Source organism: Eurosta solidaginis, chromosome 4 (assembly GCF_040869045.1).
Source record: "Eurosta solidaginis isolate ZX-2024a chromosome 4, ASM4086904v1, whole genome shotgun sequence".
Taxonomy (NCBI): Eukaryota; Metazoa; Arthropoda; class Insecta; order Diptera; family Tephritidae; genus Eurosta; species Eurosta solidaginis.
The window spans coordinates 272,741,643-272,769,001 of record NC_090322.1 but is presented as its reverse complement, the minus strand read 5'-3'; the positions used below and the strand labels follow the sequence as shown (position 1 = coordinate 272,769,001).

At 37.0% G+C, this 27,359-nt stretch overlaps 1 protein-coding gene across 1 annotated transcript in view; it reads left to right on the top strand.

Annotated features, from left to right (window-relative positions):
• Positions 1 to 610: 610 nt before the first annotated feature.
• The window catches only part of Erk7 (Extracellularly regulated kinase 7), a 37,268-nt gene continuing 10,519 nt past the window's right edge, over positions 611 to 27,359 (top strand). Inside the window, exons 1-7 of the mRNA XM_067781178.1 lie at positions 611 to 1,588; positions 1,784 to 1,976; positions 6,072 to 6,262; positions 7,040 to 7,246; positions 7,332 to 7,490; positions 7,575 to 7,671; positions 7,742 to 7,848. Of these exons, the coding sequence (XP_067637279.1) occupies positions 1,890 to 1,976; positions 6,072 to 6,262; positions 7,040 to 7,246; positions 7,332 to 7,490; positions 7,575 to 7,671; positions 7,742 to 7,848 (848 nt within the window). The 5' untranslated portion in view covers positions 611 to 1,588; positions 1,784 to 1,889. The remainder of the gene's footprint in view (positions 1,589 to 1,783; positions 1,977 to 6,071; positions 6,263 to 7,039; positions 7,247 to 7,331; positions 7,491 to 7,574; positions 7,672 to 7,741; positions 7,849 to 27,359) is intronic.

Sequence of the window (27,359 nt, the reverse complement as noted above, 5' to 3'; positions counted from 1 at the left end):
AATTTTTTTGAAATATTTTCTCAATTTTCTCGAACCTGGTTGATTGTTGTTGCTTTTTGATTTGGAGCTCCATACGAAATTTTTATATGTATGTGTCTATTCATAATCAACTATCCCCCAAACCCCATAAAACAGTTTCTTAAGAGTCTACCCAAATAGACTTTTTTAGTTTCGAAAATCTGAATTTGTACAAATAAGTACGCCCGCTTACGCTTGTTGTTGGAGCCATCGTTCTTTTCAGTCCTGGACCCGAATCATGTCATAACAGCCCTGAAAGTAACCATAACTTCGACATTTTTTTTGTTTACCGCCAGGACACGTTTCATACATTGTTGCTATGGTCAACACCTAATAGCGACTAGTCGTAAACAAATGCGCTCACACACAAACATCTTTGTAGTATTTCCTAGACTAATGACACAGCAACAAGCTCGAAAAAAATGAGAAAATTATGTATACCAAACAAAAATTTGTCAGCCGGTAATAAAATAATGTACATAAATACATCTTATAAAATCATCATCTAAGCATAGCCGGACATAAATAGTAATAGAAAGTTTAAAATATTTTATATTTTTCTCGTTTTAGTGTTAAGCTTTCATACGTCAAACCACCGTACAATTGATACAAAACATCAAAGCCGCTCTGTGGAAAATATCAAAACTACCTCAAATGAAAATATCTCAACATATTTTTTGTAAACTGTTTTTTATACTTTTAACTTGAAAAAACATAAATAAATAAATAAAGCGAATAGATTAGAATATTTAAAAGAATCGTAAATACAGAGCATACCAAGTTGTTGGTTGGTAAAAACAAAACCAACAACAAAGCAATCAGCGATATTTAAGGTGCAATTGAATTGAAACTTGGAAGCTTTCGAGTGATTAATGTTCATCGCTTGTATGGATAATCCTGGCATGTGATTTGTGCAAAAAATATTTAAATGACCAATTGAGTGTTTGATTGTTCTGTGTGTGTGCATTTATCAATTATAACAATAAGCTCTTATTTGAATGTAGCAATTACTTCTTTATATAAAAACAAAAAATATTTACGATCAAAGACGTCAGCAGCCATCTCGCCATTAACGCAAGGCTCAAGAATACGAAAAACAAAATGTGGACATTCCGCAAATCAAAAGGCTAGCAGGAGTCTAAAACCTAATTTACTGCACATACAGACATAGACAAGTATGTACGTATGCATATCTACATACATTGCAATGATTGATATATGTATGAATGAAAAGGGATTTTTTGTTGCATGCGGTCCAGAAATTGAATTTTGAGAATACCTATTTCCTTAAATAAAACCAAATGTTAATACGAGAGAAAAAAAAACAAAATCTATTTTATTAATATTATTGTCGATTTAGTTTGATTGGTCTGACAAAAGTATTGTAATTAGAATTCTATATACATACATACATACGATATTGCACTTCAACGTCGGCATCACATCACTACATCACATCGTTGCTTTGGCGTTCATTCATTGCTTGATTTATTCACTAACAGCACTACGGCCGAATTTTTTGTCATCGATCTAACAAATCAACATTTTATTGCATTGTACATACAGACAGGTAAATACTTCAAACTAACTTATGTATGTACATATGTATGGTGTATAGTTTCCGGTTACTTGAGCTACGCTTTTTAGCACAATGACATACATGTGGGTGGAAAGGGCCTGAAAGCATTACGTCTGCTGTATGTTAGAAAGCTAAACAGTTATGAAAATCTTTATTTTGTTTTAATAATACATTTTTACTATTTAGTTATCATTTGAAACTTGATTTGGTTATCTCGCTTTGATACTTGCATCACAACAAAGAGCAGAAATTGTGAGGAATCGGTAAAAACAAAAACGCTGGCACCAGGACGATGACGACCAAATCTAAGACACAACAGGAAAAACATAAGATGTCTGAAATTGACGATAACATAGTAAAATTATTTGATATTAAAAAGGTAAAATTTCATTCTCATTGAAATTCATTAATAGAATGCAGCTACAGTTGTGAACACGAAAATAGCATTAACAATTTTTAGCATATTTTATTAATAATTTTCTTCTTTTATTTATTTGCGTTAACTTTAGAAAAACTTTTATGAACTGTGTAGAAAAAAATATACATATGTAAACCAATGTTTGCTTTTCGGAACAATTAGAAAATTCGAGATAATTTAAAAAATCTTCATCAAAGTTAACTTTTTAACTCAGAGTTAGCATGACATGAAGGGTTAAAGTCATACATTTTCGACAAATTTCTTAAATTAACCCTGAGCAAAAAAATAGCTTGCAGTTCTGAAAGTGGACCTTAGAATTTTAAGAAACTTTCTATTAAGCTTTTCTTAGTTTTGGAAAATAGTCTGAAAAGTGTTTCAGAGAACGAAAAATGCGCCAAAGGCCTCTTTGAATAAACGTAAGACTTCCTGCGATATTGAAAATAAGCTCTACACACTTTGTGTAAAAGAAAAAGCACAAACCTTCAAACTAGGTCTTTGTTTTAGTAACACTTCTCGAATGTCTTTGGCAGGGAAATTTGCTTATATAATTTTCGCTATACATTTCTTTTAATCTCCTTTCTCTAACAATAAATAAAAGGAAGAAAATAACTTACAAAATGGGTTAAACATTTTTTCTGCTATTGCTGTTGCTGTACTTTTACCGCTCATAAAGAACAGCATCCACTGCTATGCAAAAGGAGTGCAATCCTCCACTTTGGAATTTAAGTGTGCTCTACCTAATCCACACCACCTAAGGAATTAAGGATGTCAGGCCAATCAGTCTCTCATCGTTTCTTCTTAAAACGTCCTTCCTACGGGAAAGGATTCCTCGGGGGTTACTGTCGGTTTCGCAGCATACCTATTGTAAGGACAGATCTGCGGAACGACTCTCCATTCGATTGTAAAGCAAATAGAGGGGTGCAAAGAGTTTGTAAAGCAAATAGAGGGGTGCAAAGAGTTTGCTCTGGGTGCTTTCCTAGACATCGAGGGGCCAGGGCTCGGGTTGGTTAAGAGTCGAAGGGGCTCTGGTTGAATTCATTAGCAAACTTCTGTGCAGCAGAACTGTCGCAACAGATTGTGGAGGGCCATAATCGAGAGGAAGGTGTGCAAAGGGCACGCCACAAGGAGTTGTGGTAGTCAAGCTTTTTGTGGAGCTGGAAGTCAATGCTTGTCGGTTGGCTCGCTCGGCAGATGATCTGGCTTTCCTAGTCTGGGGAAAATTTCTGGGCACCCTGCGCGATGTTCTGCCAAGCTACTGGGAAAAACTGAACTGGTTCTTTTTCCAAAAAGATATAATTGTGGTTATTGAAACATTAGAAGGGTGGGTCCTAGAGTCAACTTAGTGGGCGGTTGGAAAAAACGTCCTTCCAAGCTTTTCCTACTTCAAGACTTAGTTTTATTTTTTATGCATTCGGAATGCAATAAATTCCGAGCAGCACAGTAACTGGAAAGCTCAAAGGGATGAACCACTCTTGTTGGGAGGTTGGAAAGGACATACCCCTACTCCAGCTTCCATATAGGCAAAATTACTAACAGTATACACACAAAAAAAGTTTGGTGTCAAACCCACACTTTGTGATGTTGTTCTAAATAAAAACCAAAATAGTGAAAATTTCCCCTCCAAAAAAAAAAAAACTACACCAAAAAGTGGAATTTAAATATTAATCATAATGAAAAAAATATTTGATGTTGCTTCGGCCGGGTCATGAGATGGGGACGTTCAGTGTATAACGTGATCAGTCTTAACCCCACAACACACCGGCTTGCTGATGACATCAACAACAACAGCAACAGCGTTCATTACAAAATAGTTTTAAAGTTTCTATTTTGATTTTAAACTTAAAAGTAACTCTTCAAATTGGTTTTGATATTACTCCGAAAAAGTTTTAAACTTGCACTTTAATCTTGTGTGTGTATTTCCTTTAGTATTGTTGTCGGAAATGAAGTGTCGACCGTGTCGTGATGTACGATCACGTATGGGAGTTTCCACCAAATCAGACCCCTCTGAGCTAATAAATAAATTGCTTTTTGCACCATCGAAAACGTTTACATCGGTTCAAATAAGGCTACTCCATTATTATTTAACATTGTTTTGCATTTGGATACTCGGACTGAGTCGTAAGCTCAGTTCAAAGTTGATAATAAGATAATCTAAAAAATCTTTAAAATAGTAATCGTAGTTGCAAAGATTTTTTACAAAGTTTACCTTCTTTTGCAATCACCAAATTAAGCTGCGATGACTTTAACTACTAGCTGTGTTTTTAAACGGTTATATTCAGCTTGACTTGACAGGCTGGCTGGCTGGCCGGCACGAATTTTGTAATTGAAATTTAACTAACTTCCCGATAAGCTACAAGCTTGAAACTTTGAACATAGTTCAGAACCCGATGGCAATGTAATAATACGAAAAAACTTCGATAGGTGGCGCATGGATCGCCGCTAGGTAGCGCAAGGATCGAGATATTCAAAAAAATCGTATTTGTGGTCCGATTTGGCCCATATTTGGAACAGATAATACATACATGAATAGAAGGCGACCTATGATGTCCGATTTGTCTCATATTTGGGACAAATATTACATACAGTCCGGTAAAAGTGATATCAAAATATTTTCGTAACTTCCGTGATCGTGGAACTAGTCACGTAAAAACATGGTTTTCGGATTATAAAATGATCGTACCACTTCATTCCGTATTATGATATAAGTGAATGAGTAATTGAAGGTAATCACTGAATTGGTTTTTTTTTTTTTTTGGTATTTGAATGGTTTTTTTTTTTTTATGTTTTCACCAATTCGAAGTTTTTATATTACATTATTGTTACGCCTCGATGCATTGCGACCTTATTTAGATCTATTGTGCTTGACCTTTCAGCCTATTACTGTATGTGGAAGCTTTTAAGGTATTTTAGTAACTTTTCATGCTTCTTACTCCATATTACCAAGGGATTAAGATTCTCGACACCTAGATGGGAGAGTATCTGGCTTGCCAGAGCGACGCATTCCCAGATAATGTGAACCGGCGTCTCATCCTCCAGCTGACAAACGCGACATATTTGTATGTCGTATAGACTTTCTTACTAGGGTGATACCGTAGACTAAAGTGTACCTTATAGTACCCACCGAGAGTTCGTTGGTCCCCTCTGCTAAGATAATAGGTTTGGCTGATACTCTCGTCCCAGTGTTGTCTGATCTGCTTTGTTTTTCAGTTACTTATAGTTTCGGTAGTGTGTGCTTTTATGAGTCCATAGAAGAACTCTTGACCGTAGAATACTGCTAAAGCGCCCTGCCTGGCTAAGTATCTGCCTGTCCTGATGCCCGGGAACCCATCCTAAAAAAACTTATTTTTGGCTCCAAGATCATTTAAGACTCCAATGCATTCATCAAGTAGCTTAGAAGTAATTGCGTAAGAGTGGAAGTCACGTAAGGCTGCTTGGCTGTCGGACATAATGAAGACATTCTCTACCGCAAACTTCTATTGCAAGAATTTCTGCATAAAAATAGTGGGGTAGCATCCCATTGGTATCGATTTCTTGAAGTTCGGCCCATAGATGTCTGCTCCTGTTTTTCCTTATCAAATTTTGACCCATCCGTGAGCCAGACCTCTGAGACTGGCCCAACATATGGCATTTTTATATCTTGTATGACTTTAAAATATGTTCAAAATAAATCGAGATTTGGTTGCTATCGTATTTAGCTTATACGATTGGCGTGGCACGTATTTTTCTTTCGTATCGTATTCCACCCGTGATCGTATGTTACGATTCGGTCCCTAAACATCCCTATTGATTTAAGTTTGCTACTTATATATATTGACAGGTCTTTCGAAATCTTGCGGTTTTAAAATATCTCTGCAATAAACTATTTTCCTATAAATCGTCGATATGTACTACATATGTATTTTTGAGTATTTTGTTTGTTAACTTAATTAGGCAATTCATAAGAAATCTCCTATTTGTCGTATGTTCTATATTTTAATCACATTTTATATTAGAAACCATGTGAACAGCGAATACGAAGTTCGAGTAAATTGCCTAAATATATGTCTTTTTTTCTAGCGTTTAGGTAAAGGAGCGTATGGCATTGTATGGAAAGCATTGGATAAGCGTACAAATGAAACGGTAGCCGTCAAAAAAATATTCGATGCATTCCGAGATGAAACCGATGCGCAGCGAACTTTTAGAGAGATTGTTTTTCTTAAGGCGTTTCGTAATCATCCAAATGTCATTAGATTACTCACCGTTTTTAGGTTTGTATAAAAAATTTATATGCAACGAAGAATTCCGAAACTGTTCATTATAATACTTAATCCCTTGATTCATAAAATCTAAAACAAGTTTAGCAGCTCCTATAATTGAAAATTGTATAAACCTTTTGTATTTTTTATGAATAAGGGGGTAAAATTGTACGGAAGAAAGTTTAAAACACCTTTCAGAAAAAGAATTGTAAATAACAACTAGGGTTGGGATTTTCAGCATATTCGAATATCCACGGTGGAAATCCGTGAATTGTAAAACTATGCGGATAAGGTCCTCACGCTTGTTTTAAATTTATAAGCGTAAAAAATACAGCCCATTATATATTTTCATTGACAAAAGCAGATTTCCAGATGGATATCCAACTAGCATCCGGATAAACGAATATCCGGATTTTCCGTGTACATAGCCGAAAACCTTCGAACATTCGGTTCATCGGGATAGTTGAAAAATCCAGAAGAAACTCCTAGCCCCAGTAGCAACACGAATTAGACTAAAACGTATTGAACTACAAAACTGCATAAGTACTCCGCAAATTTTTGAAAATTCTAAGTACATGTGAGTGAAATTCGAATTTTCATGAAGGCGCTTGAACACTTCTCGAATTTATTATTATTTTCGAAAACGTCTTTGAAGTTTGTTATCGTGGATTTCGTTATAGAATTGAGTTAAATATGTTCTGAAATTGACCAAAAAAACTAAAAAAAAAACGATAAAACTTGGTCGGGTTATAATTTTTGTTACTACTTTCATATTCAATTCAATTTTAGAGCAACAAATAATTTAGATATATATCTAATATTCGAATATATGGAAAGTGATTTGCACAACATCATTAAGAAGGGAACTATTTTAAAAGATATTCATAAGCGTTATGTGATGTATCAATTGATAAATGCTATTAAATACATACACTCGGGAAATGTAATACATAGAGACCTGAAGCCCAGCAATGTATTAATTGACAGCAAATGCAGGTAATCATTTTTTTATAATAATTTTTATTTTATTTTTTTTTTTTTGTTCAATCTAATTAAATAAAATGGGCTGTTCATTTTTTAGATGTAAATTGGCAGATTTTGGTCTAGCACGTTCAGTATCAAATCGTCCTATGCGCGGTAATAGTGATGTTGGTAGTGATTCTATTATCGGGCCCATACTGACGGACTATGTTGCTACGCGTTGGTATCGAGCTCCAGAGATTTTAGTTGCTAGCAAAAGGTGATGTATATAAATTTGATTAAAACCAATAATAATATTTCATATTCCTTTAATAATTACGATAATGCATGCTTGTACTTGTAGATATACTAAGGGCATCGATATGTGGAGTTTAGGTTGTATACTTGGTGAAATGATACGCGGAAAGCCGTTATTTCAAGGAAGTAGCACAATTAATCAGGTAGATAAGTCAAAATAAGATCGAAGTGGTAAAACTCTTTATTGCTTGCATTTCTCTTGCAAAATAATAGATTGAGAAGATCGTAACAGCTCTACCTGATATAACAGATCAAGATATTAATGCGGTTGGTGCTGGCTTCGGATCAGTGCTTCTAAATAAGCAGGTGTCCCGGGAAAGGTATTTCGTAAACACACATTTTATTTTTCGTATGTATGTATATGTGATGTGATGTTAGCATGCTCGCCTGCAACACCGATGATCCTGGGTACATGGAATACTTTTGATACTTCTTTGCAGATGCCGTTCGGAGTTAGCATAAAACATATAGGTCCCGGCCCGCTAATTTGTAGGAAACAATTAAAAGATAGAGTGATACGCGAATTGGAAGAGGTTCTCAACTTTTATTTTAGTTTTTTATTGGTACAAAGAGAAGAAAATATTTCGTAATACTTATACATGTTGCGGCGATCTCATAACGAAAAGTAGGTAGATACGTGGACTTTAAAACTTGTCCCATGCGATCTTGATCCAGCGAGCTTCCTTTTATCCAGCGAGGTCCGTTAAGGTTGCTTTGGTAATAACTTGTATGTCTGGTTCTTAATATGTGCAATAAGCGGGAGGTACTTTTAGAGCTGATGCTTGCTGTACCGGTGGTAGAAGCTAGCAACGGCGAATTTACGCTCAGTATTTTTGTCGGGAGTATTTTAATGTATGCAGACGACGTAAAACTTTTTACGTCATACGCGTAGGTTGAAGAACGTTCTGTACTCCAGGCGGATTTAAATCGTTTAGCTACTTGGTGTAATGCGAATTTTATGCCTCTCAACATAGAAAAATGTAAATCCATGTGTTTTTCACGTGGGAACATACAGCCAGCTTCCTACACAATTAATGGCCAAACTCTGGAAAGCGTTGATGTTTTTGTCGACTTGGGAGTTACAATGAATTGCAAACTTAGTTTCAACCCTCATATTAATGCCACAGTCAATAAAGCCAGAGGAGTTTTAGCATTTGTGAAAATATGGGCAAAAGAGTTTAGTGATCCTTACGTTACAAAAACCCTTTTTACATCATTGGTGAGGCCGATATTAGAATATGGATCGATAATTTGGAATCCGCGTTATCAAGTTCATGTGGATAGACTAGAATCAATTCAAAAACAGTTTTTACTTTTCGCCTTGAGAAATCTTCAATGGGACTCTCCGTATAATCTTCCTCCTTACACTAATCGGTTAAAACTAATAAATCTTCCTACCCTTGTAAGTCGTAGAGAAATGCTAGGTGTACTATTTATGGCTAGACTTTTAAGTGGATCGATTTCAAGCCCATTTCTTTTGAACGAAGTAAACTTGAATGTTCCATGCCGAGTTTCAAGGCATTATAAACCTATAAGTCTTAAACAATGCAGAAGCAATTTCCAACTACACGAACCTTTTCTATGTTTGTGTAAAGATTATAACTCTCACTCGAGAATAAATGATGTTTCGGACTCGCTCTTTGCCATAAAAAAGACGGTTCTATCTTCTCTTAATAATTAAAAAATTATATTTATACTTTTAATCTATTGTATTTTGTGAATCTATATTTCCCAGCTGATGAGTTTCTCTGTAGCTGAGCGGTTTTAGATCTCGGCGCTTAAGAAGCCACTGCCTCTCAAAGACTCGGTAACACAAAAATTATATATAACACATAAATATAGAATTAGGATAAAAAAAAAAAACAAAAACAGGATTATCCTGGTTTCTCGGGCCACTTGAGGGCAGTGCGCTGCCACAACGTCCGAGATAAAAAAAAACAAAAAGAATATATCGATTCCAGCGCCATCTATACGTTTTTTTAATATCAGCTATAATACCCTTAAAATTCCCCAAAAACCCGCATTTCAGAAAGATTATAGCAAAGTTTAAATAAACTTAAGAATGCAAAGGGCCTGCCGTGCTGTGATGGAGCGTGCTCCGTCAAAATTCATCTGCCTTGCAGCTGCCGTCCGGTGTCGGTATAAAATGTACGTCCCGTTCCGCTAATTGGAAAGAAAAATGAAAAAGGGGCAAATTGCCCAAGAACCTCCCCCTAAATCTCTTACGCTGATTCCGAAATGTAACGCCTCAAAGAACATCGATACATTGTTCTTCGATAGACGATTTGTTACCCTAATTCATGATGAAACGTTTTTTTAGTACTATTTTCTTTGACGTGGTATATTTTGTTCTCCGGGGTTTTCAGAAAAATAGACCATTAAACGAACCGTTCACTGCGTACATCGTGAACCACTGAAAATTATTTAAAAACAAGTAAGGAAGGCTAAGTTCGGGTGTAACCGAACATTACATACTCAGTTGAGAGCTATGGAGACAAAATAAGGAAAATCACCATGTAGGAAAATGAACCTAGGGTAACCCTGGAATGTGGTTGTATGACATGTGTATCAAATGGAAGGTATTAAAGAGTATTTTAAGAGAGAGTAGGCCATAGTTCTATTGATTATTGTTGAAACACTTTTCTCGGGGCAAGATCGCTGGACTTATCCAAGCGAGGATCTAGAAAGTACGAAAATTCCGCAAATTACAGAGCAAGAGGTGCTGGACGCTGCAAAAAGAGTTGCTGATAACAAATCCCCAGGACCCGACGAAGTACCAAACATAGCCCTTAAAGCCGCGATTACAACTAGGGCTACATTATTTACTGATCTTTTTAATGCCTGTATGCAAGAAGGCGTGTTCCCTCGCCCGTGGAAACGACAAAGACTTGTCCTATTGCTGAAACGTGGTAAACAGCCGGACCAACCATCCTCATATAGGCCACTTTGTATGCTGGATTCCCTAGGGAAGATTTTCGAGCGTATAATTAGTGAGCGCCTACAGCTGACTCTAGAAAGACCAGGTGGCTTATCGAATAGTCAATATGGATTTCGCAAATCAAGATCCACCGTAGATGCAATACAAACAGTCGTCAATATAGCTAGAGAAGCTATCTCTGGAGGCCAAAATAAAAGGAAGTTCTGTGCACTGATTATGTTGGACATCAAGAATGCTTTTAACACTGCGAACTGGATGCAGATAATGGCAGCGCTGCAAAGCTTCGGCACTCCAGCTTACTTACGCAGAATTATAGGTAGCTATTTTAAAGACAGAGTACTTCTTTTTGACACGGATCAAGGAGCTAAAGAGTACAAAATCACAGGAGGCGTCCCACAGGGATCTGTTCTCGGTCCAACGCTTTGGAATGTAATGTATGACGGGGTGCTAAAGATTGATCTACCAGAAAACACGCAAATTGTGGGATATGCTGATGATATTGCAGTGGTAGTAGTGGCCAAGAAACTGGACCTGCTTCAAGCATTATGTAATGACGCCGTAGCAAGAATAAAGGAATGGCTGACCAATACAGGACTGGAGTTGGCTAGCCAAAAGACGGAAGTGGTATTAGTAAGCTCCAAACGGTCGGCGAACGAGTTAGTCTTAACTGTCGGGGATCATCAAATCACCTCAAAGGATTCCTTAAAATACTTTGGAGTGCACATTGACTCTAAGTTAACTTTCAAAGAGCACTTCAGAGCGGTGGGGGAGAAAATTACCAAAGTTAATGGATCACTTATGCGAATAATGCCTAACATTGGTGGTCCGAGCGAAGCTATACGTCAGCTATTGTCCACAGTAACCAGCTCAATAATACTATACGCAGCACCAGTGTGGTATGGATCTAAACAGACCCATCAAAAATATATATTAGCAGCGTACCGACTTGCTTCTTTAAGAATAGCAAGTGCTTATCGGACTGTTTCCGACGAAGCGATCCTGGTTCTAACCCGGAAAATCCCAGTGGACTTACTGGCAAGCGAAATGGCCGATCTGTATAACACTAATATCGAGCGACCATCTGAAGAAGACAAGAAAAGAGCAAGGACACAAACAATAGCCAAGTGGCAAGAACGGTGGGAGGCCTCGAGTAAAGGGCGTTGGACTTTCACACTAGTTTGGAACGTAGCTCAATGGAATGAGCGGAAGCACGGCGAACTGAACTACCATCTCACGCAGATAATGAGTGGACATGGCGGTTTCAAAGAGTATTTATGGAAGAGTAGGATAGAGGAAGATCCTCATTGCCCAATGTGTACCACAGAGTTAGAAAACGCAGAACACGTCATGTTCTACTGCCCCCGTTTCCACGAAGAAAGACTCACCTTGCATGGAGTCATTGGGGAGGAACCTACCACGAGAAATTTAGTTTCACATATGTGCAGCAGGAAAGAATGCTGGACTGTAGTGAGCAAAATGGCATTTATAGTAATGACACGCCTGATGGATGCTGAGAGGGAGCGCAGAGAAATGCGCATGCGAAGCAGTGGCGATTAAATGGACACTCAGAGCAAATAGCGGGAACCTGGACGCAGGGACAACAGTAGGCTCTTAAAAAATGAGAAATATGGAACGCCACCCTGAAGTAATGCGAAAGTGGTGCCGGGGTGGGCGACGGTTCCAGAACGGGGCTGTTTTTTAGCCTACGGACACACGGTTGCTGCGACGGCAGCAATTATGGTGCATTAGGCATTTTTCAGCCTCCCCGCAAAAAAAAAAAAAAAAAAAAAAAAAAAGGCCATAGTTCTATGGATGGACGCCATTTAGGGATATCGCCATAAAGGTGGACCAGGGCTGACTCTCGAATTTGTTTGTACGATATGGGTATCAAATGAAAGGTGTTACTGAGCATTTTAAGAGGGAGTGGGCCTTAGGTCTATCGGTGGACGCCTTTTCGAGATATCGCCATTGAGGTGGACCAGGGGTGACTCTAGAATGTGTTTGTACGATATGGGTATCAAATGAAAGGTGGTAATGAGTATTTTAAAAGGGAATGGGCTTTAGTTCTATAGGTGAACGCCTTTTCGAGAAATCGCCATAAAGGTGGACCAGGGGTGACTCTAGAATATGTTTGTACGATATGGGTATCAAATAAAAGGTGTTACTGAGCATTTTAAGAGGGAGTGGGCATTAGGTCTATAGGTGGACGCCTTTTCGAGATATCGCCATTAGGGTGGGCCAGGGTGACTCTAGAATGTGTTTGTACGATATGGGTATCAAATGAAAGGTGGTAATGAGTATTTTAATAGGGAGTAATCCTTAGTTCTATAGGTGGACGCCTTTTCGAGATATCGCCATAAAGGTGGACCAAGCGTGAATCTAGAATGTTTGTACGATATGGGTATCAAACGAAAGGTGTTACGGAGCATTTTAAGAGGGAGTGGGCATGAGGTCTATAGGTGGACGCCTTTTCGAGATATCGTCATTAGGGTGGGCCAGGGGTGACTCTAGAATGTGTTTGTACGATATGGGTATCAAACGAAAGGTGTTACTGAGCATTTTAAGAGGGAGTGGGCATTAGGTCTATAGGTGGATGCCTTTTCGAGATATTGCCATTAGGGTGGGCCAGGGGTGACTCTAGAATGTTTGTACGATATGGGTATCAAACGAAAGGTGTTACTGAGCATTTTAAGAGGGAGTGGGCATTAGGTCTATAGGTGGACGCCTTTTCGAGATATCGCCATTAGGGTGGGCCAGGGGTGACTATAGAATGTGTTTGTACGATATGGGTATCAAATGAAAGGTGTTAATGAGTATTTTAATAGGGAGTAATCCTTAGTTCTATAGTTGGATGCCTTTTCGAGATATCGCCATAAAGGTGGACCAAGGGTGACTCTAGAATGTTTGTACGATATGGGTATCAAACGAAAGGTGTTACTGAGCATTTTAGGAGGCAGTGGGCATTAGGTCTATAGGTGGACGCCTTTTCGAGATATCGCCATTAGGGTGGGCCAGGGTGACTCTAGAATGTGTTTGTACGATATGGGTATCAAATGAAAGGTGGTAATGAGTATTTTAAAAGGGAGTAATCCTTAGTTCTATAGGTGGACGCCTTTTAGAGATATCGCCATAAAGGTGGACCAAGGGTGACTCTAGAATGTTTGTACGATATGGGTATCAAACGAAAGGTGTTACTGAGCATTTTAAGAGGGAGTGGGCATTAGGTCTATAGGTGGACGCCTTTTCGAGATATGGCCATTAGGGTGGGCCAGGGGTGACTCTAGAATGTTTGTACGATATGGGTATCAAACGAAAGGTGTTACTGAGCATTTTAAGAGGGAGTGGGCATTAGGTCTATAGGTGGACGCCTTTTCGAGATATCGCCATTAGGGTGGGCCAGGGGTGACTCTAGAATGTTTGTACGATATGGGTATCAAACGAAAGGTGTTACTGAGCATTTTAAGAGGGAGTGGGCATTAGGTCTATAGGTGGACGCCTTTTCGAGATATCGCCATTAGGGTGGGCCAGGGTGACTCTAGAATGTGTTTGTACGATATGGGTATCAAATGAAAGGTGGTAATGAGTATTTTAAAAGGGAGTAATCCTTAGTTCTATAGGTGGACGCCTTTTAGAGATATCGCCATAAAGGTGGACCAAGGGTGACTCTAGAATGTTTGTACGATATGGGTATCAAACGAAAGGTGTTACTGAGCATTTTAAGAGGGAGTGGGCATTAGGTCTATAGGTGGACGCCTTTTCGAGATATCGCCATTAGGGTGGGCCAGGGGTGACTCTAGAATGTTTGTACGATATGGGTATCAAACGAAAGGTGTTACTGAGCATTTTAAGAGGGAGTGGGCATTAGGTCTATAGGTGGACGCCTTTTCGAGATATCGCCATTAGGGTGGGCCAGGGTGACTCTAGAATGTGTTTGTACGATATGGGTATCAAATGAAAAGTGGTAATGAGTATTTTAAAAGGGAGTAATCCTTAGTTCTATAGGTGGACGCCTTTTAGAGATATCGCCATAAAGGTGGACCAAGGGTGACTCTAAAATGTTTGTACGATATGGGTATCAAACGAAAGGTGTTACTGAGCATTTTAAGAGGGAGTGGGCATTAGGTCTATAGGTGGACGCCTTTTCGAGATATCGCCATTAGAGTGGGCCAGGGGTGACTCTAGAATGTGTTTGTACGATATGGATATCAAATTAAAGGTATTAATGAGGGTTTTAAAAGCGAGTGGCCCTTAGATGTATATGTGAGGGCGTTCTCGCGATATCGACCAAAATGTGGACCAGGTGATCCAGAAAATCATCTGTCGGGTACTGCTAATTTATTTATATATGCAATACCACTAACAGTATTCCTGCCAAGATTCCAAGGGCTGTTGATTTCGCCTTGTAGAACTTTTTCATTTTCTTCTACTTAATATGGTAGGTGTCACACCCATTTTACAAAGTTGTTTCCAAAGTTATATTTTGTTTCAATAAACCAATCCAGTTACCATGTTTCATCCCTTTTATCGTATTTGGTATCGAATTATGGCATTTTTTCATTTTTCGTAATTTTCGATATCGATAAAGTGGGCGTGGTTATGGTCGGATTTCGGCCATTTTTTATACCAAGATAAAGTGAGTTCAGATAAGTACGTGGGCTAAGTTTAGTAAAGATATATCGGTTTTTGCTCAAGTTATTGTGTTAACGGCCGAGCGGAAGGACAGACGGTGGACTGTGTATAAAAACTGGGCGTGGCTTCCACCGATTTCGCCCATTTTCACAGAGAACAGTTACCGTCATAGAATCTATCCCTCTACCAAATTTTAGAAGGATTGGTAAATTTTTGTTCGACTTATGGCATTAAAAGTATTCTAGACAAACTAAATGAAAATGGGCGGAGCCACGCCCATTTTGAAATTTTCTTTTATTTTTGTATTTTGTTGCATCATATCATTACTGGAGTTGAATTTTGACTTAATTTAGTTATATCCAGTAAAGATATTAAATTTTTTGTTAAAATTTGAATTTAAAAAAATTTTTTTTTAAAAAGTGGGCGTGTTCTTCATCCAATTTTGCTAATTTTTATTTAGCACATATATAGTAATAGTAGCAAAGTTCCTGCCAAATTTCATCATGATATCTTTAACGACTGTCAAATTACAGCTTGCAAAACTTTTAAATTACCTTCTTGTAAAAGTGGGCGGTCCCACGCCCGTTGTCCAAAATCTTACTAATTTTCTATTCTGCGTCATAGCGCCAACCTATCTACCAAGTTTCATCGCTTTAACCGCCTTTGGCAATGAATTATCGCATTTTTTCGGTTTTTCGAAATTTTCGATATCGAAAAAGTGGGCGTGGTTATAGTCCGATATCGTTCATTTTAAATAGCGATCTGAGATGAGTGACCAGGAATCTACATACCAAATTTCATCAAGATACCTCAAAATTTACTCAAGTTATCGTGTTAACGGACAGACGGACGGACGGACGGACATGGCTCCATCAAATTTTTTTTCGATACTGATGATTTTGATATATGGAAGTCTATATCTATCTCGATTACTTTATACCTGTACAACCAACCGTTATCCAATCAAAGTTAATATACTCTGTGAGCTCTGCTCAACTTAGTATAAACAAGTAAGGAAGGCTAAGTTCGGGTGTAACCGAACATTACATACTCAGTTGAGAGCTATGGAGACAAAATAAGGAAAATCACCATGAAGGAAAATGAACCTAGGGTAACCCTGGAATGTGGTTGTATGACATGTGTATCAAATGGAAGGTATTAAAGAGTATTTTAAGAGAGAGTATGCCATAGTTCTATGGATGGACGCCATTTAGGGATATCGCCATAAAGGTGGACCAGGGCTGACTCTAGAATTTGTTTGTACGATATGGGTATCAAATGAAAGGTGTTACTGAACATTTTAAGAGGGAGTGGGCCTTAGGTCTATCGGTGGACGCCTTTTCGAGATATCGCCATTGAGGTGGACCAGGGGTGACTCTAGAATGTGTTTGTACGATATGGGTATCAAATGAAAGGTGGTAATGAGTATTTTAAAAGGGAATGGGCTTTAGTTCTATAGGTGAACGCCTTTTCGAGAAATCGCCATAAAGGTGGACCAGGGGTGACTCTAGAATATGTTTGTACGATATGGGTATCAAATGAAAGCTGTTAATGAGTATTTTGAAAAGGAGTGATCCTTAGTTCCATAGGTGGACGCCGTTTCGAGATACCGCTATAAAGGTGGACCAGGGGTGTCTCTAGAATGTGTTTGTACGATATGGGAATCAAATAAAAGGTGTTACTGAGCATTTTAAGAGGGAGTGGGCATTAGGTCTATAGGTTGACGCCTTTTCGAGATATCGCCATTAGGGTGGGCCAGGGGTGACTCTAGAATGTTTGTACGATATGGGTATCAAACGAAAAGTGTTACTGAGCATTTTAAGAGGGAGTGGGCATTAGGTCTATAGGTGGACGCCTTTTCGAAATGTCGCCATTAGGGTGGGCCAGGGGTGACTCTAGAATGTGTTTGTATGATATGGGTATCAAATGAAAGATGGTAATGAGTATTTTAAAAGGGAGTAATCCTTAGTTCTATAGGTGGACGCCTTTTCGAGATATCGCCATAAAGGTGGACCAAGGGTGACTCTAGAATGTTTGTACGATATGGGTATCAAACGAAAGGTGTTACTGAGCATTTTAAGAGGGAGTGGGCATGAGGTCTATAGGTGGACGCCTTTTCGAGATATCGTCATTAGGGTGGGCCAGGGATGACTCTAGAATGTGTTTGTACGATATGGGTATCAAACGAAAGGTGTTACTGAGCATTTTAAGAGGGAGTGGGCATTAGGTCTATAGGTGGGCGCCTTTTCGAGATATCGCCATTAGGGTAGGCCAGGGGTGACTCTAGAATGTTTGTACGATATGGGTGTAGGGTTCTTATTATTTTTATTTAACTTTGTATTTTAGTTACTTTGAACTTTTTAATTTTTAAATGTATTATCAATATTTTAAGTTTCAATATTGATTTTCAATTTTCAAAAATTTTCATTGTTGTGAAAAATAAAGAAAAAATTTGACGCATACTTTTAGGCGGGTTTAAAAAAATATAATTTAAATTTGTGTTATAAAATAAAAACGTGGTTTCAATCTCCACACTGGCGATCTTGCTTTAGTGATAAAGTGAACTAACTTTTGCGACATTGTTATGCACAAAGGAAGTGAGATTTTAAAAACAAAAAGTATATTACAAATAAAAAAAAAAGAGAAATATGTGCGAACTGTAATAAAATCATAACAGATAACGAGCAAAAAAAAAAGTAAATTGTGCAAAATGAGAAGAATATCTCAAACAAAGATTTAATTAACAAAACAACAGACGTTCATTCCAATTTACATCGGTCAAAAAGCATACACGCCGAATTGGAAATAGCTTAAACAAAAGCAAAACCAACAACAAATATTTAATCAACAAAATATGAACATTTTGGTGAAACACTCGGACACGTACAACTGAACAATTACGCCATTATCTGCCATTGCATCACAGTTTTGCTCGCCGCAGCTGGCCAAACTATTGAAAATATATTTACAAGGTACATAAAAAAAATACGCAATATAGCCATAGCATCCAAGAAAATATTACAATTAATACGAAACGAATTTCGTATATCGTTACCCGAAAGTTTACCTCATATAGAACCAATATCTAATGCAGAAAGTCAGATTCGTCAAGAAGTTTCATTAATTTCAACTCAGTACAAAGATTTGTTACATCGTACGAACTCCCTTCAAGACCGTATATCCGGATTGAACGTGTATCAAAAAGAATTTGAAGAATAATGTGCAGTCTTTCAAGCTGATCCAAATCACTACTTCTGTTGCTCTTAGATTTATATAATTGTACCATTTATTATTAAATGCGATGTTAAGTAACAACAACAACAAAAATTAACAACGTAACTCATCAATATTGTATCATCCAACTATATTGAGGACACGCAATCTCAACAAAGCCATTGCATTAACAGCAACAAACTGCATATTCACAGCAAGTATTTTGGTGAACAGTTATATTTATATTATATGTGTTTATGTATGTATACTAATATATAGATATATTATTATTATTATTGTAAACTCTCGTTTTATAGAATTACTAGTTTATTTTACTGTTTTGTTAGTTAACTCTCTTTTCATTTAATTCAATATGATTCGTTCACCACAACATAATACACAATCTACATTTACTAACAATTTAAACGAAACTTTGATAGATTTACCACATGACACGTCTCAACAACAAATTACAAATACATATGCAAATGTTACTCAAAATGAAATTTTGTCAGTTTCAGTAAAACTTCCACAATTTTGGACTAATTGTCCGGAAGCATGGTTTATTCATGCCGAAACACAATTTAGTACTAAAAACATTACACAAGAAAACACTAAATACGAACACACCATTACAGCACTTCCCCAGGAAGTGATAATAACTATTTTGGATTTTATCAAAAATCCCCCCATTAATAACAAATTTACTGAACTTAAAAAAGTGTTGATAGAAAGACACTCACTTAGCGAAAATTCGAAACTTGATAAAATTTTAAACGATTCTGAGATGGGTGATCGTAAGCCATCAGAATTTTATCGTTCATTAGTTATATTAGCCGAATCAAATTTTAGTGAAAATATTTTAAAGAAAATTTGGATGCGTAAACTTCCTAAAAATTTGAGAATGATTTTGGCTAGTTCGAGTTCTAATAATATTACCGAATTAACAAAATTAGCAGATAATATTTGGGAAATGATAAACAAAAATGAAGTATTTTCGGTTAATAATTTTTCGGATACAAAAGCACAAAATTCTGTTGTTGAAAACTTGGTTAAAACCACCTCTTTTATGAGTGAAAATTTTCAGAAATTTTCTTTGGAGTTAGGTGAAATTAAAAGAAAAATGTATCGGAATCAATTCTAGGTCGCGTTCCAATTCTAGGAACAATTTTAGAAATTCTTTTAGGCGTCGTTCTAGCTCACGTAATAATCCAAATTGGTTGTGTAGATTTCACTACAAATTTGGAAATAATGCTAAAAGTTGTGAACAACCTTGCTCTTATAACAAAAAACAAAGATTCAACAAACTAAATTCTTCCGTTCTTGCAGCGACGAACAACGGAAATTTAGAATTTTCGACGCGTCGCTTATTTATTTTTGATAGAGAAAACAAACAAAATTTTTTAATTGATAGTGGAGCAGAAATTTCGGTATTACCCGCGTCTAAATTTCCTCATACGAAGCGTTCAGACATAATTCTCACTGCAGCTAATGGCTCAACAATTGCCACTTACGGGAAAAGGCTTTTAAACGTAAATTTAGGTTTAAGACGTGAATTTCCCTTTACATTTTTGATTGCGGATATAGCCAAGCCAATAATTGGCGCTGATTTTCTTTGTAAATATGGTCTTCTTATAGACATTAAACATAAACGTTTAGTAGATCCATTAACCAATCTCACAGTTAATACAGTATCCTACTTTTGTGATATTCCATTACCTAAATTATTTGTGGTTGACAATAAATTTACAAAATTATTAAAAGAGTTTTCGTCACTTATTTCAGAACCACATTATACTAAACCTGTTAAACATACAACAGTACATCGACTTGTAACAGAAGGTAGTCTTCCATTTTCTATGCCCAGGCGCTTAGATCCGGTAAATTACAAAGTCGCGAAAACGGAGTTTGATTTCTTAGTTAAAACAGGCATTTGTCGGCCTTCAAATTCTTCAGTAGCATCACCACTTCACCTTGTACCTAAAAAAGAGTTGAATGATTGGCGTCCATGTGGTGATTTTAGAAGATTGAATATTGTAACTGTTCCCGATCGTTATCCCTTACCTCACATTCAAGATTTTAATATGAACCTTCATAATAAAAATATATTTTCAAAATTAGATTTAGTTAGGGCATATCACCAAATTCCTATGGCTGAAGAAGATATTTATAAAACTGCTATTACAACTCCTTTCGGTATGTTTGAATTCATGAGAATGCCTTTCGGACTTAGAAATTCTGCACAAACCTTTCAACGATTCATAAATGAGGTAGTAGGTGACTTAGATTTTGTATATGCTTACATCGACGACTTACTTATTGCAAGTACAGACGAAGAACAACATTTAAAAGATTTACGTATCCTTTTTCAACGCCTTACAGAGTACGGTTTAAACATTAAACCAAGTAAATGTACTTTTGGTGTAACGAATATAGATTTTTTAGGACATAACATTTCTGGAACAGGTATTCGACCTTCCGATGAAAAGGTATCAGCTATTCGCAATTTCGAACGTCCAAAATCAGTTAAGCAGGCACAGAAATTTATTGGTATGGTAAATTATAATCATAGATACATTCCAAAACTAGCAGAATTTACAAACAAAATTTATGATCTAATTAACAAAGTAAATAAGAAACGTGACAAAACTTTGGTATGGGATGAGGATTCGAATGAAGCTTTTGAATGCATTAAAGATAAATTTGCATCTACGATATTGTTAAATCATTTTAACAAAGATGCTAATTATCTTTAACAGTAGATGCATCTAACACAGCGATTGGGGGCGTTATACAACAAAATTACAATAATAAAATTGAGCCCATTGCATTCTTTTCTAAAAAACTTTCTCCAACTGAAATTAAGTATAGTGCTTTTGATAGGGAATTATTGGCGATTTATTTAAATATAAAACATTTTAGATATCTTTTGGAAGGACGACAATTTACAGTTTATACGGACCATAAACCTTTGACTACTGCTTTAAATTCAAAAACAGAACGAAGTCCTAGACAAACGAGACACTTGGAATTTATAGCACAATTTACTGATGACATACAATACATTAAAGGAGAATCCAATGTTGTAGAAGATACGCTATCTAGAGCTTTTGAGGTTAATGCAATATATAATACGGAACTGAATTTTAAAATTTTACAAACTGAACAACAAAAAGATGATGACTTAAATCAACTTGTATCTGATTCTCAATATCTAATTTTAAAGTTAATTAATATTCCCATTTTAAATTTTGATATTTGGTGTGAAATTTCAGGAGAAACTCCTAGGCCATTTGTACCGAGTAATTTGCGAAGGACAGTATTTGATATTTTACATGGCATAGCACATCCGGGTACAAGAGCTACACGACGGCTCATAGTTAAAAAATATTATTGGCCTAATATGAATAAGGATATTAATATTTGGTCAAAAGAGTGTCTTAATTGTCAAAAGTCTAAAGTTTATCGTCATACAAAATTCCCTGTTATCAAAATTCAAATTCCCAAGAATAGATTTGAACACATCCATTTAGATATAGTTGGACCATTACCTATTTCAAAAGGACATCGCTATATTTTAACGATTATTGAAAGATTTACCCGTTGACCTGAGGCACATGCATTAAAAGATATTTCAGCAACTACAATTGCAAATAAGTTTTTTAGAGAATATATTTCTCGGTTTGAAGTTCCGTTAAAGATAACAACTGATCAAGGTAGCCAATTTACATCGAAATTGTTTTCAGAGTTAACTAAATTACTTGGTAGTCACCAAATTACAACATCCGCATATCACCCTCAAGGAAATGGTATGGTTGAAAGGCTTCATAGACAATTAAAGACTACTATAATAGCTAGAGAGGACACAAATAATTGGTATGACGAGTTACCTGTCATATTACTTGGTTTGCGATCTATTTACAAAGAAGATATTTCGGCTACACCAGCGGAAATGGTTTTCGGTCAGAATTTACGTTTGCCAGGGGAACTTGTTGTGCCATCAGCTAAAAATTTCTCATCAACTGAAGTTTTAAGTAATTTACGTGAACATTTTCGAAATGTTAGATCAAATTTAAGCCATCATAAAGATGCTGATACTGGAATTTATGTTCCAAAAGATCTTCAAACTTGTAAATTTGCATTCGTTCGAGTCATTAATAAACATTCATTACAACAACCATATGAAGGACCTTACAAAATTGTGGAAAAAGACGAAAAATGTTTTAAACTTGAAATAGATAATAATATTAAAACTATGCCTATTGATAGATTAAAGCCTGCAATAATTGAGACAACAGACACAAACAACACCAAGAATTTACATAAAAAGAGAGTTACATTCAATTTGTTTAATGATAAATTTTCTTGAAGGGGGGGTAATGTAGGGTTCTTATTATTTTTATTTAACTTTGTATTTTAGTTACTTTGAACTTTTTAATTTTTAAATGTATTATCAATATTTTAAGTTTCAATATTGATTTTCAATTTTCAGAAATTTTCATTGTTGTGAAAAATAAAGAAAGAATTTGACGCATACTTTTAGGCGTGTTTAAAAAAATATAATTTAAATTTTTGTTATAAAATAAAAACGTGGTTTCAATCTCCACAATGGGTATCAAACGAAAGGTGTTACTGAGCATTTTAAGAGGGAGTAGGCATTAGGTCTATAGGTGGACGCCTTTTCGAGATATCGCCATTAGGGTGGGCCAGGGGTGACTCTAGAATGTGTTTGTACGATATGGGTATCAAATGAAAGGTGGTAATCAGTATTTTAATACGGAGTAGTCCTTAGTTCTATAGGTGGACACCTTTTCGAGATATCGCCATAAAGGTGGACCAAGGGTGACTCTAGAATGTTTGTACGATATGGGTATCAAACGAAAGGTGTTACTGAGCATTTTAAGAGGGAGTGGGCATTAGGTCTATAGGTGGACGCCTTTTCGAGATATCGCCATTAGGGTGGGCCAGGGTGACTCTAGAATGTGTTTGTACGATATGGGTATCAAATGAAAGGTGGTAATGAGTATTTTAAAAGGGAGTAATCCTTAGATCTATAGGTGGACGCCTTTTAGAGATATCGCCATAAAGGTGGACCAAGGGTGACTCTAGAATGTTTGTACGATATGGGTATCAAACGAAAGGTATTACTGAGCATTTTAAGAGGGAGTGGGCATTAGGTCTATAGGTGGACGCCTTTTCGAGATATCGCCATTAGGGTGGGCCAGGGGTGACTCTAGAATGTTTGTACGATATGGGTATCAAACGAAAGGTGTTACTGAGCATTTTAAGAGGGAGTGGGCATTAGGTCTATAGGTGGACGCCTTTTCGAGATATCGCCATTAGGGTGGACCAGGGGTGACTCTAGAATGTTTGTACGATATGGGTATCAAACGAAAGGTGTTACTGAGCATTTTAAGAGGGAGTGGACATTAGGTCTATAGGTGGACGCCTTTTCGAGATATCGCCATTAGGGTGAGCCAGGGGTGACTAGAATGTTTGTACGATATGGGTATCAAACGAAAGGTGTTACTGAGCATTTTAAGAGGGAGTGGGCATTAGGTCTATAGGTGGACGCCTTTTCGATATATCGCCATTAGGGTGGGCCAGGGGTGACTCTAGAATGTGTTTGTACGATATGGATATCAAATTAAAGGTATTAATGAGGGTTTTAAAAGCGAGTGGCCCTTAGATGTATATGTGAGGGCGTTCTCGCGATATCGACCAAAATGTGGACCAGGTGATCCAGAAAATCATTTGTCGGGTACTGCTAATTTATTTATATATGCAATACCACTAACAGTATTCCTGCCAAGATTCCAAGGGCTGTTGATTTCGCCTTGTAGAACTTTTTCATTTTCTTCTACTTAATATGGTAGGTGTCACACCCATTTTATAAAGTTTTTTCCAAAGTTACTATGTTTCATCCCTTTTTTCGTATTTGGTATAGAATTGTGGCATTTTTTCATTTTTCGTAATTTTCGATATCGATAAAGTGGGCGTGGTTATGGTCGGATTTCTGCCATTTTTTATACCAAGATAAAGCGAGTTCAGATAAGTACGTGGGCTAAGTTTAGTAAAGATATATTGGTTTTTGCTCAAGTTATTGTGTTAACGGCCGAGCGGAAGGACAGACGGTGGACTGTGTATAAAAACTGGGCGTGGCTTCCACCGATTTCGCCCATTTTCACAGAGAACAGTTACTGTCATAGAATATATGCCCCTACCAAATTTGAGAAGGATTGGTAAATTTTTGTTCGACTTATGGCATTAAAAGTATTCTAGACAAACTAAATGAAAATGGGCGGAGCCACGGCCATTTTGAAATTTTCTTTTAGTTTTGTATTTTGTTGCATCATATCATTACTGGAGTTGAATTTTGACTTAATTTACTTATATACAGTAAAGATATTAAATTTTTTGTTAAAATTTGAATTTAAAAAAATTTTTTTTAAAAAGTGGGCGTCTTCTTCATCCAATTTTGCTAATTTTTATTTAGCACATATAAAGTAATAGTAGTAACGTTCCTGCCAAATTTCATCATGATATCTTTAACGACTGTCAAATTACATCTTGTAAAACTTTTAAATTACCTTCTTGTAAAAGTGGGCGGTGCCACGCCCATTGTCCAAAATCTTACTAATTTTCTATTCTGCGTCATAACGCCAACCAATCTACCAAGTTCCATCGCTTTAACCGCCTTTGGCAATGAATTATCGCATTTTTTCGGTTTTTCGAAATTTTCGATATCGAAAAAGTGGGCGTGGTTATAGTCCGATATCGTTCATTTTAAATAGCGATCTGAGATGAGTGCCCAGGAATCTACATACCAAATTTCATCAAGATACCTCAAAATTTACTCAAGTTATCGTGTTAACGGACAGACGGACGGACGGACGGACGGACATGGCTCAATCAAATTTTTTTTCGATACTGATGATTTTGATATATGGAAGTCTATATCTATCTCGATTCCTTTATACCTGTACAACCAACCGTTATCCAATCAAAGTTAATATACTCTGTGAGCTCTGCTCAACTGAGTATAAAAATAGTAATATATTAACTTTTTATGAAAGGACTAAAAACATCGAAACGACACCAATGTGTCGTTCATAAAAGTCGGTGTTTTCGGAATCGATATTTTGTTGTTGGAAAACATTGATGTTCAAATATCGATGTTTTCATAGGCGGTATTTGATCCCAGGATATATTTAGCGCCCTATTTCTTCTCCGCCGGTATTGTGTATGTACATTTGTTCTTATTATCTAATATACAAAATTCTTCTGTCACGGTTTTAGAGGCTGAACTCCTCCGAAACGGCCAAACCGATTCTCATGAAATTTTGTGAACATATTGGGTAGGTCTGAGAATCGGCCAACGTCTACCTTTTTTTTCGCTACGTGTCTAAGGTCTTGAGATCAAAACGTGGACCCGGGTACCGCTAGAACGTGATTATACAATATGGATATCAAATGAAAGCTGTTGATGAGTGCTATAGTACAGGATAATTTTCATACCCCTGGGTGACCAGGGTCTCGATATATAGGCCAAAACGTGGACCCGGATACCCCTAGAATGTGTTTATACAATATGGATGTCAAATGAAAGCTGTTGATGAGTGCTATAGTACAGGATAATGGGAGGATGGGGTCTCGAGATATAGCCCAAAACGTGGACCCGGATACACCTAGAATGTGTTTTTACATTATGGGTATCAAATTGAAGCTGTTGATGTATGCTTTAGTACAGAGTAAACTTTACACCGCTGGGTGACTACGGTCTCGAGATATAGGTCAAAACATGGACCCGGATACACCTAGAATGTGTGTTTATATTATGGGTATAAAATTGATGCTGTTGATGTGTGCTATAACACAGAGTAAGTTTTACACCGCTGAGTGACTAGGGTCTCGAAATATAGGCCAAAACATGGACCGGGATACCGCTAGAATGTGTGTGTATTATGGATATCAAATGAAGCTGTTGCTGAGAGCTCTGAAGTTCATTGTGTTATTCGATTTAGTCGCATCAACCTGATAAAACTGATAAATATGCATGCGAAGCCGAAATAAAGACATAAATTAATAATACCCACATACTTATTTGCATACGTCCTATTCGATTTGCCTGAAATTTCGTATATAAATTTGCCTACATTAGTGTTTACGATGTTCTTTTGCGGGAAGTATAATAGAGACGGACTGGGACTGGGGTTAGGACTAGGACTGGGACTGAGACTGAGACTCGGAGTGGGACTGGGACTGAGACTCGGAATGGGACTGGAACAAAATACATACCACCCTCTGGGACTGGCAATAAGAGATGGAAAAGAAGGAGAAAAACTTGAGAGAAGAGAAAAGAGAGAAGGAGACTGAGAAAGAGATAGAATGAGACGAAGATGGAGATGAAGCGAAAAAGACGGAGGGAGGAGTGAATAAAGAGATTATGAAAAAGTGTAGAGGGGTAGGGCAGAGTTAGACGGAAAAAGCTTATTAAATGTACGCAGATAGGCCAAATTTAGGGCAGAACAACGTCTACCGGGTCTGCTAGTACTATATAAAAGAAAGTCGTGTTAGTTACACTACGCATAACTCAAGAACGGATAAACCAATTTGGCTGAAAATTGGTGGAGAGGTAGCTTATAACCAGGGAACGGACATACGATACCTTTTATCCCGTTCTGGCTAGGGTTTTGAGATCAAAACGTGGACCTGGGTAATCCTGGGATGTGTTTGTACAATATGGGTATCAAATGGAATCTGTTTATGAGTACTTTGATACTGAGTATTTTTCGTACCCCTGGGTGACTCGGGTCTCGAGATATAGGCCAAAACGTGGACCAGGGCACCACTAAAATGTTTTTATACAATTGGATATCAAATGAAAGCTGTTGATGAGTTCTTTAGTACAGGGGAGTTTTCATACCTATTGGTGACTAAGGTATCGAGATATAGCCCAAAACGTGGACCCGGGTACCCCTAGAATGTGTTTATACAATATGGATATCAAATGTAAGCTGCTGATGAGTTCTATAGTAAAGGATAATTATC